This window comes from Microtus oregoni, unplaced genomic scaffold, assembly GCF_018167655.1.
Source record: "Microtus oregoni isolate MIOR12 unplaced genomic scaffold, Mior012 000077F_ref0000221, whole genome shotgun sequence".
Lineage (NCBI taxonomy): Eukaryota > Metazoa > Chordata > Mammalia > Rodentia > Cricetidae > Microtus > Microtus oregoni.
Window position 1 is genome coordinate 1,658,249 of NW_024544029.1, and position 17,937 is coordinate 1,676,185.

The 17,937-nt window shown below is 44.1% G+C and overlaps 1 protein-coding gene across 2 annotated transcripts in view; it reads left to right on the forward strand.

The window, feature by feature from the left end:
- The window catches only part of Ano6 (anoctamin 6), a 166,589-nt gene that overhangs the window by 23,280 nt on the left and 125,372 nt on the right, over positions 1 to 17,937 (forward strand). The window contains exon 2 of one of the 2 annotated variants that reach the window (XM_041642689.1): positions 14,293 to 14,355. The exons of the other annotated variant lie outside the window; for it this stretch is intronic. Within the exon in view, the coding sequence (XP_041498623.1) occupies positions 14,293 to 14,355 (63 nt within the window). The remainder of the gene's footprint in view (positions 1 to 14,292; positions 14,356 to 17,937) is intronic. 2 annotated transcript variants of the gene reach the window in all.

Sequence of the window (17,937 nt, forward strand, 5' to 3'; positions counted from 1 at the left end):
TTTGCTTGCTTATTCTGGATGTAGAATGTGATGTAGCATTAATAAGGGCTTATCATAGCTGTTTATTTTCAGACTGCACGCCCATCCTTGTTCTGTGGGGAATACCTGCTTTGTTGAACATGAGATGTCTCTTGAGACCCTCGCATGTGGGGTTGAGGGGCAGGGAGCAGTTTGTCAATCTGGCTGTTCGGTGTCACCTTTGCTAAGCTGCCCACAGATCCCATTGTCGCTGGACGGAATAAAACTATTCAGAGACAGGAGCATTCAATAGTGCCTAGTGTCGGTCAGCATTTGGTTTTTCAGTAAAATAAAGTCTGTAGAGCAAGGACACCAGTAATCAGGATGGGTCCTGGCCTTCTACATGGGAATATTCTGTTACAGCTGTGGGGTCTGTCCCCCCTGCCTATCATGAGACGTGAGAGCCTGAGTAGCTTGGTGACCTTGCCCCCTCCCACCACTCTCTGGGCTGATTTCATTGATGGAATCTAAGTATGAGACATAGACATCGAGGCCACAGAATTAAAAGATGACTTTTCTTGCTTGTTTTAAAATTTTCTTTTTGTTTGTTTGTTTTTTTGAGTCAATTTCCCTATATAATCGAAGTTGGTCCCCGACTCCCAATTTTCTTCCTCCAGCCTACTGCATGCTGGAATTGCAAGCATACATAATCAGTCCTGGTGTAAATTTACATTTAACTTAGCTTGTTACCCATAAAATGTCAGAATATTTCTCTCTAGCAGAGGGAAGGTACATCTTTTGAGAAGAACATACCATCTCGGGAAAATAAATGTAGTTTTAATGATTTTCTTCATCATATAGCTTCCTACTGGGTTTTCTCATTTGAAGTCAACAGGAGTCCAAACTTTGATTTTCCAAATCCCTCCAAGCCCTGGCCATTAATCCCATCGTAGGCAGAGGAAATAAAATCCAGAAATCCTAAACATACAAAATTATACCTTGTTTGAAATAATTTGAGAATCACATGCTGGTGCTGTTAATAACAGCAATGTAAAATTGGTGTTCAAGGAAGAGGCACCAAAGATTAAAAATTCTAAGTATTAGCCTTATATCTACAGAAGTTAGAAGGTACAAGATACCATTAAGAACCTGAATTTAAGTGAATAACCTCATTCAACAAGGGCTTAAGGTCTCAAAGGAGGATGATATATAATTACGGTGCTTCGCCCAAGCTATATAAACATATTAGGTTACTGTGAGTCAGTTATTGCTCTTATTATGGGTAATCACCAATATCCTAGCTCCCTTGTCAGTAAACAGCAAGATTTGGATTAGATTAGATATCCAAGAGTCCTCCCAGCTTGCTGATTTCATTAACTGTATGTTGATAACGCCTGTAAAGAGTCTGGGGAGATTTGATTTATGCTTTGGGTTTGCAAAAGCTCTTCCAAAAGGTTCTGCAATCTAAGGAGGAGAGGCTTGATGGATGGATGCTAGATAGAAAGGAAGAAGGCAATAGTGAAAAACTGTTGAGCTATATGACTTGAAGGGTCGGGTCGGGGAAGGTTTTTGGGAGATTCTGAATCTGTAATATAGTCCTGCATACCTGCTGCAGGTGGGCAAGAAGTGGGGTGAGAGGAAGATGGAGATGTTGGCCGTTATTGCCAGGGGAGGCAGAATAGTTATACCTCTCTATCTACAGGGTCCCCATTCCTGCATTTAGCCAGCTGCAGATCCAAGTACTGGGAAGAGCTGTGACCCATACAGGAGTGTCTCCATCATTATTCACTAACAACACAGCACCGCAGCTGCTTACATAGCGTGTGCTTTGCATTTTCTGTCAGTGGTCTGCAGATGGTTTACAGTATAGAAGAGGCTTGCTAGGTCACGTGCAAACATCATGTGATTTCCTATCAGGGGCTTGAGCATCCATGGTTGGGTATCTCTTGTGGTTGTGGGTATATCTTGTGGCTGCTAGGTAATATCTGACTGCTCAGATTCATGACTTTGGCCCAGTGAAGAACATCTTTCTTGTCCTCTCAAAGATCAGAGACTAGGCCAGCAATCGTGAGAAATTAGATGTTTTTAATATGGCCCCCACTAAATGATCTCCGGGGAAACTTGGTGGAGGGGTTTCTTTGTGGCCTTGTTTGTACGTGTTGTTGCAGTGTGCTAAGAACTGTTGGAGGCTACTAAGAAAAGAAGGGTCATCAACCTGTGTTGGGAGACCCTTGCCCAGTTGTCTCTCCCCTTCACTAGCCTTGAACAACGGCCTTCTGTACTTCACTAAGAGCGCACTTGGGCCTTAGATTTTAATTATGGTATACACTAAAATATGGAATTCTATGAACAGCTGATTATTAGACTTGAGTACACAGACCTGCCCGAGTTGGCTTTTGTTTAATGACTAGTAGTCATAGTGATGATTATAAGACTGTATCACAAAGCCAGTCCTTAACAGCGTGGATGGGTGCTGGGTTCTCTCCCGGGTATACTTCTCAGTGGTTCCCCACAAGGAAACCTGGTGGGTGTGCACCACGGTGATGTCCATTCTATGAGCATAAAAAGCCGAGGCACACATCCGGTAACTTGCCAAGATCACCTAGCTTACAAGGGACTGATCTGACAGTTAAATGTAGGGCCTCTGGGTTCTGAATCCGTGATGCTCACCACTGTGCTGTACCTCTCTTAGCAGAATGGGCTGCGTGGGACTGGGCAGTTTGCTGAAGGTTTGTAGGCACTAGCAACGCTTGTTAGAACTGTTGGGGAAAATATGTATCCCACTTTAAAGATTGCATTTATTTGTTTACTTTCTCTTTTTTTCCTCTTTCTCCTCCCCCGCCCCCTCATTTTTTTCATGGATGCATGCTAGCCACAGTGCACACATGTGGAGGTCAGAGGGAAGCCTTTGCCTTGTGGACCTAGGGAGCCAATTCAGGCAATCAGACATGGTAGCAAAAGTTTCTACTCCCCGAGCTCCTATAGCTCCAGCCCTAGAACCCATTTTTATTCCCGTATTTTAAGTTTGATTTTAGAAAATAGCCTAAGTGTCTTATTATTATGGTATTTTTGTTCGTCATTTGCTTCTTTGTTTACTTATTTATTTTCTGAGATAGAGTCCCAAGAGCCAGGACTTCAGACTAGCCTTGAATTTGCTATAGCTCCGTCTGGGCATGAACTCCTGGTCTCTCCCGCTGCCACTTACCAAGTGCTAGGATTAGAGGTGTTTGCTTCCACCTCCAGATAATTTTGCTTTTTTATCAGATGCCTGTGGCACTTTGGTAGAGATTGTAGTATTTAACCTTTCCACTGGAAGACCTGCGATTAAATGAATTGTGAAAAATCCCCCAAATTACAAAGGGAAACCTCAGAGTAGATTAGCTAACAATGTGGTAGAAACCTGTACGATACACAGTAAACGCGGATGCCAGAGGTTCCTGGTTCAGATGTTTTATTACATGCTTCCCTTTGAATGGCAAGTCACGAAACAATTGTGTTTTTAAGGTAACTGTTCAAGATTTGACAACGTTTTATTTCTCTTTTATAGTCGAGAATAAGCTGGTTTTTACTTAAAATGTCTCCACAGAATAAATACCTCTTTCTTATAGTAGTGAATGCTATCCCATCAAGAGAGCAGTTTTACATCTAACATGCTCAGATTGTCAGCATATCTGCTTATTAGAGAATTCCTAATTTTACGAGTACCTGCTCCTCTAGTTTATGCATGCAACCTCATTTCTTCCTTTCCTCTTTTATTCTAATCCTGCATGTTTAATCTGCCAGTCACCTTTAACCCTGGTTACCCTTTCCACTCAGAAAAACCTCTTCTGCACTGTGGCTTTGTCCTCTGCCCTGGGTGTCTGTCTTCTAGGAAAAACAGAACTGTGATGAAGGAGGCTGCTGTAGACCCTGCTCCTTGGCTATTATCTGTAAAGGCATTACCATGGAATCCTAGGTTTCTTAGTTTGGGAAGAACCATCCCAAACAGAACAGCAAAGCCAGTCAGATGGTGGTGCGTGCCTGTAAACCCAGCCCTGGAAGACTGTGACAGGAAAGCCATGAGTTTGAGGCTAGTCTGGGTTATATAGTGAAACCGCATCTCAAAAACACACAACCATAGAGAAATATATCGCAAACTGAGAATCCTCATCAGTAGAGACCATAATGGAATAAGTGGCCTGGACCCAGAACAGGTGCAGTGTTTGTTGAGGGCATATTGGGATTGGGATAGTATGTTATCACATTGTGTGGTCCAGATGACTTCATCTGCCCCTGGGTGTATCCCCTTGACGTTATCACAGGTCTGTTTATGATCATGATGCCATAAAATTGATCATGGACCTGACACGTGTATGAGTGTGCATGCACGCACACACACACACACACACACACACACACACACCCCACACACACACTCCACCACAGTGGTCATTTCACATTCTAAACCACATTTGCCTAAGGCATTTGGGTAATTTATTTTCATATCTGTCTGTCTCTTGTCGTACTGGTACCTTAGATAGGCTGCACTTTCCACTTATGTGATTGTGACCGCGGTTAATCATTACCGAATCTTATTATTACTGCCTGTATATAAATCAAGAAAAACAAATTTGATTTCCAGCATTCTAATGTGGTAAAACAAATTTATGAATCTAGGAAGTTTCTTCTGTCAATGTAAGTAACGGAGAGAAAATAAATGTGGGCACAAATGCTAGCTATTATAATCATCTTTCGACCCCAGCCACCCTTTAAATAGCCCAAGTAATGGTTGTTCGATATTTATTATAGAGCATATTAAATTCTTTGTTTAACTGAATCATTCATTCCTCTTTTTTTTGTTTCATGTAGCAGTGAAAATAGATTGTTCTTTTATCATTCTTGCTAGGACATTTATAAAATTATTCATAAGCGTTATTTTAAACTGGAGATATATTCAGATATTATTGGGGGTACTGAGCAGAAAACATTTCACATTTGAATGGCAGGCGCCTGATTATAAATTCCCTTCCTACTGAATATTAATCGCTGGCTCCATATGGCTGCTGAATGAAGCTCTGCGAGGCAGCCTGGAGATGAAAATTCCTGCCCCATCGTGAACTTTATGTGATTTAGTTCACCATTTAAAATTAGCTGACTGACCTCCAAATTATTTTAAAAAGTGAATCTTTCTGGGAAGCCGAAGGGCTGAAGAACCTCAAGATGGGTTGTGGTTCCTTTCCCCTCTCATTTGGCCCTGTTCCTCCAATTTAATTGAAAGTGAATTTGAGCCCCCTTTGCGCTCTCTCTCTCTCTCTCTCTCTCTCTCTCTCTCTCTCTCTCTCTCTCTCTCTGTAGTGCCTGCTCTCCAGAGGCAATGCTAGTTACACCCATGGCCTTTTAGAGTCCCTGCTCCCGGGTACACCACTGTCCCCTCCCTGTTCTCCTCTGTGGCCCCATTGCTTCTTTCCGGATCCTGGACTTCTGGAATACATTTGACTGCTCACAGTGAGTGGGGTTCATTCCTACCTCTCCCTCAGCCATGCGGGGAATCACATCCCATCTGGTTTTCCCCTCCCATTGAATGGCATCCTCTGTCCACCCACAGTGTTCCATTTCCTCTTCCTCCTTCCTTCCACCCGTTCCCTCTCTGTGTTCTCAACGGAACGTCAAATCCTTTAAATGCCTCGTCTCTGTGTTCTGAGCCAGGCTTCTGCTCTTTCCCAGAGACTGCTTGTTTCTAGGCCTGCCATGTGACCACATCTTGGTTTGAATTTCGTTTTGCTGACTTATTCCAAACGCGCCCTCCTCGTCTCCGTTTCCATATTTATCTGCCTAAAGCAGGGTATGACTGTGTCGTCCTCCAGGATCTACATGCTGTAAGGGAGGGAGCCAGGTCCTGTGGTGGGGTTGTAAAAGGACCTGTGTGGGAAAATGACAAGAGCAAGAGTTCATTTCTCAGGTTTATGAGCATGCTAATCGGGGTCCTGGAGGAACTTCTTCGAGAAAAAGGGAAAAATGAATTTATCTTGTCCCTGTAAATCAACCCAATAAGAATAAGAAAAGAGAAAAGACATGAAGTTTTGAAATGAAAATACTTATCGTTGAATTCGCCCTAGGTGCCTGTGACCTGTGTGGTCTTGGACAGTGCCCTCATCCATGATTATGATTGATAGTAGTGATGAAATGATTTCATAGTCACACAGGCTCTGGTACACAGTAAACATGGACATTCAGTAGAACTGAAACATGTTGAGTCATGTGCACAGGCACACCTGTTTATAAAGATGGGAGACAGTGATACTGCTTATCTGTGTACAGTGAGGTCACGATTGTTTGTTTATCCTGTCCATTTTCTCTAACAATTATTTGTTACTTTACCAAGTAAAAACAAGAAACAGAGGATAACGCCACATTCCTGTATGTTTCCACCCATTCTCCTCTTGCCTTCTCCTGCCTCAGCTCCCGAACCTTCTGCCTGACTTTGTGGTCACCCTTAACTCTTGAGTACTGTGTTCCTCGTTCGTGCAGGTTCCTGCCTGCCCTTGCTGTTCACCCCTGTTGTCCAGGTTATTGCCATCGTCCAGTTACGATTTGTCTTGACCTCACTCATCTCGTTGGGTTGAGCATTAGGACGCCTGCTTAAAAGTGCCTGATTTACATCTGTGTACCCCGTGGCATGCTCTCCTCCAGTGTGGGGATTTCACTAGAAGCTGAAAATCAAACCTGGTTTAGTTGCCGGCCATGCCCTCCCTGTTGCTGACAATCCTAACAGAAGGAGCGAGCATGGGGCTGCATAAGGGTGATCTATGCTAAGGGATCTCTGGGCAGGGCCTCCAAAGGGAGAGATGGAAAGAGTGGCTTTTGGGAAAAACATTGGGGTGGTGTGTTTCATATTCCTATTCAAGAGATGATATTTAAAGTCCTGACTAGTTGTTTCCTGAATCGATAACACAGAGCCAGGGAGGTGTGCCCAGCGGGAGTTTTGCATGGAACAAAGGCAGGTCATGGGAGGATGGGCCAGAATTCAGAATGGTGAGGGACTGGGCTTGAGGTGGGTTCTTCTCAGTGCTTGGCATGTGGCAGACACTCAGAAATGTTTAGACTGCATAGTATCCCTTCTCCTGATGTATATAATGGGCTTAGGAGTTGGGAATTCCCACAGAGTCTATACAATACTCTCCATATATGTCTGCTTTTGAGAATTTTTCCAGGGGAAGCGTTTTTGGATTTTACCAGAATCTGTTAAAGTATCATATGTGAAAAGCACACACACACACACACACACACACACACACACACACACACTTCCCCTCCAGAAATGGATGATAGAGGGTCAGAGCATAGAAATGGTAGGAGGGTGTATTGACCCCAGTGGAGCTTGGCAGGGGTGCCCTTGATGCCCACGGGGCAGGCCCTTACCTGCTAGAACCCACAACGACTGACCACAGTCATGTTCTGGATGCTGACTTCAGATACTTCTTCCAGATTCTTAAAGCAGGCTGGTTTCTGCCTCGTTTGCTAAGCCATCTTTCCCTATAGCTAGCACTTTAGGGGCAGGAAACATGGGTTTGAAAGACTGGAGAGAGAAAGGGAGTGCACCATGTTTTATTCTGAGGTGCCTCTGTGAAGAGAGCAGGCAAGCAGGCACAACAAGCCTAGTTCAGTGATATCTGTTTTCTAGCATGGAAGACTGAAGGAGCACGAACCTGCCAGAGACAGCGTAGGTCTGCTTCTTCATCCCCTGCAGCCCATAGAGGGAGACTGAACTCCCCAGCCTTTAGGATCCTGCCCAGGCAGATTCCCCACTCGGCCTAGACATGATGGCCCTCTGCATACCTTTGTTCTAGAACGCCATGGACATCGGTAATGTTGTTTGTGTTTCTCTTTTATCAGGCCAGAGTCGCTTATTGCTGATGTGTTTTTTTTTTTTTTTTTTTTTTTTTTTTTTTTTTTGGTTTTTCGAGACAGGGTTTCTCTGTGGTTTTGGAGCCTGTCCTGGAACTAGCTCTTGTAGACCAGGCTGGTCTCGAACTCACAGTTGCTGATGTGTTTTTGAAAGAGTGAATTTGGCTTTCCAGCCTGAAGGTAACGAGTTCAGTTTGTGTTGTTTGTTGAGCACAAAGGAAGCTCCCGACAGCTGGAGAGTCTCTGGTAGTCTTGGCTTAATAAGGCAAAGAGGGCTTCTGTGGGAGGGAGGCTGATCTTAGCAAAAATAGGAGCTGCCTTTCCACAGGGAGGGGTTTGGTTCAGTGTTGATCTCCAGCAACTTCTGATGCTATCTGCTAAACGGTGTGGGTAATTTCAAGTCCTTTGTTCTATAAAGGTCATGGTATGACATAGAGGGCCTTGTTGGTTACACCCGCCCTCTGGACTGTCTGGGAGCATAGTCTTGTCATCATCACTTAGAGTCGGGTAGCTGTCAGAAGTGGAATGTTGTGGTTTGTTTTTTTCAAAGCTCAGGAGCTAGCTGGGCACTGTGTTCAGCCCTGCTAGGGTAACAACAGATCATGGAGGGACCTTTCAGAGGGCTCTGAGGATCCACGACAGTTAAAGAAAGGAATGCAAGATTCTAAAACAGGATTGTCAAAAAAGGAAATGCAAGCCTCTTGATGGTTTTTCTGGCGTATGAGGTCACCGGCCCGTTAGTGATGAATGTTTTTCTATTATTGAGGAACAAAGAATAGGAGAATTTTCGTGAACTTTATTACACGGTCTTCACTGGGATCGGTTAGGAAGTCTGTCGAAGGTTTTGTTGCGCTTCTCTCCTAATGACTGTCAATGCTAATACCTCCAGCATTTCACTGCTGCTTCTTGGGGTATGACTCTCCATTTGAACAGGAATTAGAAGGAAGCTTATGATATGGCTTGATCACCTGTTAAGAACAGGCTCAGAACTTCCCAGGAAGGAAGCGTTGTTGTGTCCATTTTGGGGGTGGTTAGTAAGACAAACAGCATTTGTGATGAATGGTAGTTCTTTCTGTCTAACATCTGCCCGAGTTTGTGTGACTATAAACGTCTTGCTTCTAGTTCATCCGTTACTATAGTGACTCCAGTGTTCCCTCAGGTCATCTCTGTATCTTGTCCCAGGTTCCTGAAAACATATATTGTATCCTGAGAACAACTGCTCATGAATGTCTAGGACAAACCTATCCGTTGAGACTGTTTGCCCGGCTGAGACACGCTCAGTAGTATAACAGGTCTGAAGAGCTTGCTTAGAGAAAAAGGAAAAAGAAGAAAAGGAAAGTATTTCGTTATAATAAAGATAAAAGTCTTGATTAACATGGCTTAAGTTGAACTTTCATGGGGAAGACAAGCATCATGGAAAAAAAGTGATCGGCAGTGTAGAGTCCATCAGGGTGGCAGCAAGCTGAATCGACTTTGATCCGTATTTAACCGGCTGCTGATAAACCTTCATATCTCCCACCTCAGCTGTACCACACCCCTTTTTATCTGCAAGTGCTAAATATGTGAGCAGTTAGAGAAAAAATTGGAAGTTATGGAAAGCTGTAAAAATCAGACATTAACAAACATTTCCCACCCCCTAGTGTTAGCCCTTAAAGAGCAGCACCGGACATGGTTTAGCAGGCTGCCTTCCCTTTTGGCGGTTCTCACCTGCTCTTTCCGCCTCCTGCTCTATAAGTATTCCTTCCGCTTATTTTATTTCTTTCATTGTGATAATATGTATATAACATTTATCATTTTAGCCATTTTCTAATTTCCGTGGCACTAAATCATATTCAGTTTGGCAACCATCACTGTTATTCATTTCTGGAACTTTTCATTATCTGTATTCTACATCTGTAAGATCTCACAAATCACACTAAATAGCTGAGTAATATTCTGTCACATATGACTGACTATATCCTATTTACCTGTAAACACATAGCAGATACTTATTTTGTGCTCACTGTCATAGTTTATGGCTAAAATATAAACAAAATATGGTATCTGGGGGGATGGGGCCGTGACTTGCCAGTTAAGGGCACTGGGTGTTCTTGTAGAGGAGTTGGGGTCTGTTCCAAGCACCCACATGGAGACTCACAACTGTCTATTATTCCAGTTCCAAGGGATCTGATGGCCTCTTCTGGCTTCTTTGGACGCCTGGCGTGCACAGATAGACATGTAGGTAAAGCATCTGTAATGTAAAAGTAAAAATAATATTAAAATAATGATGTTTATTCTAAATGACCTTAGAATCCAGGAGGAAATGGCCAGTTTGATTCCTGCAGCGGTTTCAGGGCAGGGTTCGTGGGGTCATATAAATGAGGGGAATTTGGCTTGAGGTTTCATTTGTGAGATCATTCCTTGATTGTTGCAAATCTCATGCATCAGTTCTTTGCTTTCATAAATAATAATAATTGCAAAATGTTTATTCATGCAAATCTTTGGCCATATTTCATATTTAGCCTTTGTTTTCTCCCTAAAGGAATTTTTGTCATTTTTTTCCTTTTTGTTTTTTTTCACCAGTGTTCTACTGTGTCAGTTGCCACCCTCCCGCCTCTGTGTTCCAATCGCTGGGACTCTAGGTGTCCTCTCCTGTTTGTTTCTAGGGTGATATCCGCCTTCCTTGTTGAAGATGTATCCATACTGACTGGTGTCTAGAGCAGGCATGAGTCACGCTGGTGAGCGTATTTCTCATGCTCTGGTCCCCTCCCCCCCCAAGTTCTTGCAGAGTGTTCTCTGCATCTCTTCTTCTATTGGAAAGTTTCTGTGAAGTCTGGGAAAGTCATCCAGTACATCTTAGCGAGGCTCATTTAGTGACGTTGGGTTTTGAGAAGTAGATCATACTTTGGTGATACAGTAAATGCAAGGGCCTCTCCAGGATTGAACAGAACAGTTTTTAGTTAAAGTCTTACTTTAGGGAGCAGAGATATTCTATAGGTGTTTGATATATTCATTTGGTAATGCCTGAGAGTTGATGTTTAGTTGTTAAGACACACCTCCAAATACTTGTATATTTGTGTTAGTGTACATGTTTTTAAAATATACAGTTAATCTTTCTCTTAAGGTCAGATTTACTGGGGAAAAGTGTGGAATGCAGGTCATGGCTTGCCTGATGCGTGGCAAGGCCATCAGCTGTATCTCCAGCACCATATGCATGGGATGTTAGCCTTGTTGAGTTAGATATGGTGCCGTCATCTTTACTTCAGCAGGACACTAACCTCATGACCAGGGGCTATGAGAGTCGGAATTAGAGAAGAGAAAGGGCCTGGGATTTGGTCTGAGGCTATGAGTCCTGAATCAATTGTTGTACAGCTGGGAAAATCCCAGGGTTAAATCTAGACAATTTCCGGTGATTCAGATTGTAAAACATTTCGCTGTGTTATCAAGGCCTTTCATTTAAGAGTGGAAGGAGTGATTCTTCTTTTTCTTGTCAGTTTTTTTATGCTAGCAATTCCATCCATAATTAAAAAGCATTGGCGTTTTCCTTATGAAAATGGCTTTCCTGAGTATAACGTGGGAGCCACTAAATCCAGTTGTTTAAAACCCACTGGCATCGGCCTATGCAATTCCTTTTGTGTGAAAACAACTTAACATTGATTTTGGGCATTCTGAGTTTGACAGTGTCAGCTTGATCACGAGTTCCAAGAGGCCCTGAGAATCCAAGCAGCCGCTGAAGAGTCTCAGGGATTCATGGCTCCGCATGCTCTTTAGTTGATTCTGCTTTTCCTTCAGCAGTCTTTGTTTGCTAGGGCAGCCTTAAGAGCATCACAGAACAGGTCATTAAACAAACGGAAACTTATTTCCTCACAGTTCTGGAAGGCCTAGGTCAAGGTGTCAGCCCTCCTGATCTCCTGAGGTCAGCCTCCCTGCTTGCACACAGCTGCCCCCGCCCCCATGTCCCTGTACGGTTTTCCTCTGTGGGGCCACACACACCTGGTATCTTTTCCAGAAAGAATTCTTCTTTCAGTACACCAGTCTGCTTAGGCTCCGCCCTAGTAGCCTCATGTTAGTTAGCATAATCATTTCCTTAAAGGCTGCAGCTCCAAGTGGAGCCCTCCGAAGGAGCCAAGTGTTAGGACTCGGACGGGGTGTGTGTGTGTGTGTGTGTGTGTGTGTGTGTGTGTGTGTGTGTGAGAGAGAGAGAGAGAGAGAGAGAGAGAGAGAGAGAGAGAGATTCTGAGTCACAGTTCCCTTAACATTGATTTAAAACAGAATTGTTTTCTTTTCATATGGGGAGAAGAGTATAAAGAAGAAACCAAGATTAGCACTGTGCCATGTTACTGTCTGTTATTAAGTGGGGAGGGGGACAAGGAGACCAAAAGCTGTGTGAAACTGCTTTGGAGGATAGTAAGGGAAAACTACATTCTGTCTCCTAGCCTTTGCCTGGCAAGTAACTTCTGACATTTGCGCTTTTTTTTTTTTTTTTGAGGCTGAGTGCAGTTTTTTCCATGTGTTAATGTGTCATAGGGAGGCATCCATACACTGACTGGCCTGAAATGGTATGTAGCAATTCATCGTGTGTGTGTGTGTGTGTGTGTGTGTTTTCACTTTGGTCAACTATCAGTGGCCATTCAGGCTGTTTCCAGGGCCACGCCCACTCCTACCTGCCAAGGTGGAGAACTGCATTCCCTTTGAAGCCTAAGATGGAAAGAACCACTTAATAAAGTGAGTCAGCCTCTATTTTGGGTGAAAAAAAAACAGTCTCTGTTTCTTAGCTTCCTGTTTATTGTTGGTTAGGGCTGTGTGAATTTTTCAGCATCTTAGGAGAGGCCCATGCTGTGCAGGAAGGGATTTTCCTTGGCCACTGAGGTCATCTCAACCCTCAGCCCTGCCCAGGGAGAGGGGTCTGTCTGAGTCACTAGTGGGAGTGCCCACCTGCAGTTAAGTCGAACAGCCTTTCCTATGAGAATGACTGTTGTCTCTGACTCCTTTCTGCCTGCCCCCAGCCTCTGGCAAGGTGGCAAGAAGCCAGATTTCTGATGGAATGTGCGCAGTCTTAGCCCTCACCAAGATCTCTGCGCAGGCCCGGAAGGCCAACAGCTCCTGAGGTTAGCAGACCAATGCGACCTGGATGCTGAGGGTGGAGCAGTGCTCTGCTTGGTGCAGGGTTTCCCACGCTCCTCTCTTTGCCTTAGGTATCACCTGCCGTTATTTTATAAGCTGCACTGAGGTGCAGAAGCTCTTTATGTTTCTGGAAATGAAGCCGTCTCTTAGAGGTGTTGCTCATTTCCTGGCTCCTGGAGAGTTCATTTTCACCTGGGACTTCTAAAACACACGTGACCAGTGTCATATTTACCCGGCTGGGAGAAGCACTAGAAGAGAATAGCTCTCTTCCAAAGCAGCCTTTGGCTCCCTTCACAGTCCCAAGGAGGCCCCGAGGTGACCTGTGTCCCCCTGATGGTGTTAGTATTTCTGATGGTGTTAGCGATTCTGTCGTGCTATGGGCATGTACGTCTGGGCCTGGGCGCGGGAAATGTGTAATTCAGCAACAGGGGGGTTGTTGGCATGGTTTCTAATTACTGTTTGTTTGGTTCACCAGTGCCTAATAAGTAGATGTAAGTAACCTCAGGAGCGTGGAATGCAACGCTCGTGTTACAGGCAATCATGCAAATCAAATTCTACCCAAGGACTGCAGAGCGCACACAGTGGAGCCATTGTTAGAGAAGCATGCCGTTGGATTTTCTGTTGTTTGGAACTTTCCCACCTGTCCTGCACCGGCATGAAGGACACATACACCTGAAATCAGCTACCCTGTGCAAACCCATTTCAAACTCACTGGTGGTCTCTGGTGTTCAGTTTTCTTTTTTAATTTAACAGGATCATGAGGGAGGGAGAGGCTTCCCGGCTTCTCTTCCTTCCTCCTCCCATCCACCGTTGCCCGTATAGGAACCTAAAGCACAGGTCTGGACCAGTGGGTGTCAACCTTGGGTACAGCTTGGCACCAGATTGGGAATTTTCAGATGTCTGGGACCTGATCCCCAAAACCACGGTGCTGGTTTAATTGTCTAGGATGCAGTCTCCACTGGGGTTTTATTATGTCCTCAGGTTAAGAGGCCAGGGATTTGAGCGCTCGATTTGTGAGGTAAATCTCAGACCTGACCACACACTGGTGGCTCCTGGAGGTTTTGAGGAAACCCTGATGCCCACCCAATAAGACGACATTTCTGGAGGGAATGGGGTTTCTGAAAGGCGCTGGGCAATTCTGATGTGCATCAAGAGTCTGGCCAACCGACTAACTGACCTAACCATGTCCTAACATAAGGAAAAGCGAGATCCGGAAAAGCTAGTGACTTGGTCAAGGTCAGCCCTTCGCTACAGAGCAGGCCTGGGACTCAGGTCTGATGCCTCTTCTGGCCAACGCCAGCCTGTATGTTTGTTTATCGTATTTATTGATACCTCCTCATCCTTCAGGTGATGTTCCTGACTCCAGGAGGCCTTTTCTGGCTCCTCATTCTCTCCTACCATCCGGTCTGGGTAAGATCCCCTCGGTTGTGTTTGAACGGCACTTTTCTTTAGGATTCCCCTCACTCGCGTGGTCGGTTTTGGAGAGCAGCCCTTAACGTTCTTGTTCACTGTGTAACCTGATGCATTAGGTTTCTAGGTACCATTTGTTGAACTGCTGTTCCCTAACTTTCGGTTAATCCGTCGGCCCGCATGCATTGCTAAAAATAATCAGATTCTGTGTACTACTAACACTGGCAACTAAGTTTGCTTCCTGTGGCCTGCTGCATTATGGGTCATGATCTTGTGGTGGGAGGGGATATTTGGAAAGACAGTGTTAATGGCAGAATAATGAGAACAAGATGTTGGCGTCTTGGCATGTGGACCAGGGTACTTTGACTAGCATGCTGCCGTCAGGGTGCTGATGTGGTGAAATGGAGCCTGTGACCCCCTCGGCAGATTGAAAGTGATCTGATGAAAATAGAATTTCATGGAAATGTGCTTTAAATCATCTTTGTGTTCATGCTGAACACGTAACTCTGAGAGGCCACAAGCCAGATAGCTGAGTTAAATTCCTTGGCTTTGAACATGCCAGTTTTCTTAAATGACGCAAGCAATACATTTTCCTCTGTCATTCTGGATATTTAGAACCGTGGTTTTTCCTGGGAAATCTCTGCCAGCTTGGTGTGCCGGTGCTTCCTGGTTGTGGCTCTGTAGCCTTTAGGTGGTTGTGGTGCTCATTGTAAATGTGACCCATGGAAAGATTGTCATGGCAGAAACCTTCTCGGAACCGGGACTGCAAACTGGGCAGTGTTGCGGGTAGAACCTAGGATGTGGCGGTGTTGAGGCACGGTGGCCAAAGTGCATAGACCTCCTTTGAAATCTGCAGAAGACAACTCACAGGCTCATTGTTAGCAGGGACTGTCGCAACACAACTGGGGTGTGTGGAAGTGAACCCACCACGTTTCAGGGAAATGCTTCCCAAACAAACACTCCTGAAAGTGTTAGCGGAAAGAAAACAACAGATTTACCTGGAGATAAATGCAAACCGTTTCTGTTTGCCTGTTTTCTGAGACAGGTTCTCTTGTTGCAGGCCCTGAACTTGCCATATCTTGAAGATGTTTCTAAACTCCTGATTTTCCCGTCTCCCCTTCCTTAGGACTGGATCACAAACGTGGGCCACTACACCTAGATCCAAACTGTAAAACATTTTTATATTGAGTTATTTTACTATATTGTAAAACATGCGTTTTTCGTCACTTTTAAAACAAAAATCTCTCCAGGACAGCCAGAGATACACAGAGAAACCCTGTCTCGAAAAACCAGAAAACAAAACAAAAACAAAACCAAAAAAAAAAAAAAAAAAAAAGCAAACCCAAAATATCGAGAACCATTTCTGCTGAATTGCGTTTTTATTGTTTGTTTGTTTTATTTTGTTTTACATTTTGGATGAAGAATTCAACAGACCAGTAAAAAGACTAGTGATGAGTAACTAACTTTTGCTATCCAAACTTCAGAGGCCTGGCTGTATTTTTTAGAAATAAGAAGGAAGAGAGAAATTAATGTATTAAACCTATAAGACACAAGCTTCCCATCTAAGTCACCACTATTAACCTTCTGTAACTGAGCTGCAATTTGGGGCTCATGTTTTACAAGTAAACACACTCCCTACGCCCCCTCCCCGCCCCCCGAAGAGCTGGAATTTAAACTCAAGTCTTTCTGATTTCAAAGTCCTGTGTCTTTGGTCCGGTGTTGAGGTCTCCAAATAAGACTGTGTATTAGCGGAGAGCATTTACTATCCTGGTGGAAGAGCACATGCTTTAGCTCAGTGTTTCTCAACCTGTGGGTCGTGACCCCTTTGAGGGGTCAAATGGCCCTTTCACAGGGGCCGCCTAAAGACCATTGGAAAACACAGACATTTCCACACTATAATTCATAACAGTGGAAAAATTACAGTTATGAAATAACAATGAAATAATTTTATGGTTGGTGGGGTCACCATAGCATGAACTGCATTAGGAAGGTTGAGAACCACTGTGTTAGCTTCTTGGATTTTCTATTAAGCACTGATAAGTTGATGAGATGAAATTGTGAAGTGTGGAGAAAAGGGAAGCAGTGTCCATCTCAACGGGTGTGTGAATTGTTGAGCTGCCATGAAAAACAGCATGGTGGTTCATGAAACAGAACTGCCAGACAATTCTGGTTCTACCTGTGCCCAGAGGAGATGAAACCAATGTCTGTGTCTCTGTGGCCTTTGAAACATTATTTGTAATAGCTCAAGTATGAAAATACATGTCTATTGATGATAAATCATTAAAGAAATTATGGGATGTGTGTGTACATATGTACACACCTATGAGTATTATCTAGTCATAAAAAGGAGGAATTGTGCCATTTGTGATACCATACAAGAGTCTAGAGGAATTGTGTTAGTTAAAATATGGCAAAAACATTACTGTTCATTTGTGGAATCTGAAAAAGTCAAACTCATAGAAGCCAAGAGCTGAGCAGTGGTTGCTGGTCGTCCAGGCCTGGAAGAGGAGCATGAACAGGTGCTATAGCAGCACCTTAAGTTCAAGGTAAGTGCGTTCTAAAAACCAGGTGTGCAGCAGCGTGGTGTGGTGAGTGGTAGTGAACCCAACCGAGGTGATGTACACACAGTGTGAGTGCACAGCAAAGCACTTTATGTGAGTGTGTTCACTCTGCAAATTACATCATCCTAAGAGGGTGGAGCTAACGGCCGCCTATGGTCTAAAGTCATAGCCTTAGAAATCCGCGATCTGATTCTCAGATACGTTTGATTTGGAAGAAGCAGATGAGCCAAATGATTTGTGGTTTGGCCTTCATCACTGAGATCCTGGATTTGAGAATCCGGCCTCCATGGTGTGCTCCCTACATGATTGTGGAAAAATCCCTCTGCCTTAGTTTCTGCATCAGTCAAATGAGACATCATAGCTTCATTGTACTATTTTCTTCCCATGGGCTCTGAATTAGAAAAATATAGTAGCCTTATAAAATGGTTCTGTCCTATGTACACAAATCTTGTTCTCTCTGCCGGGACATTGTCCACTTCCTGTTTGGGAAGCTTGTCCATCAACTCTTTATGGTTCACAGATGGGTTACAGGGTTTCCTGGTTGCTTCCTGGAGATCTCTGACTAAGCTTGGTGGATGAGACGTGTTTATTCTAACCGAGCTGAAGATCACTATTCTGGCCCCTTCGGTCATCTGAACACACGGCTAGGTGAGGAATGTCGTGATGGAGCCCCGTTCCTGCGTAGTCAGCCACAATGTGTATTTGTACGGAGTTCAGGCTTATCTGGTGTGTCACCTTCCGAAAATGCTGTTTCCCTTGCTCTGGGGTGCTACTTCATCGGAGTTCTGCGCACAGCTCACTTCCTTCTGGAAACTACTTCCTGGTTTGTCTTCCCAGCTCCTATATTCTTTGGTCCTTTGTTAGCGTTTCCTTGACTGTAGGATGTCAGAAAGTTGACTTTTTTTTTTCTGGTATAGGTTTCTCCACATATACTTCTGTACCCCAAGAATTTCAGTTACAAACCCTTTTTAACTATTTTGAGTTTCAAGCTCTCTATCTGATGAAATCTAGATTTGCTTCA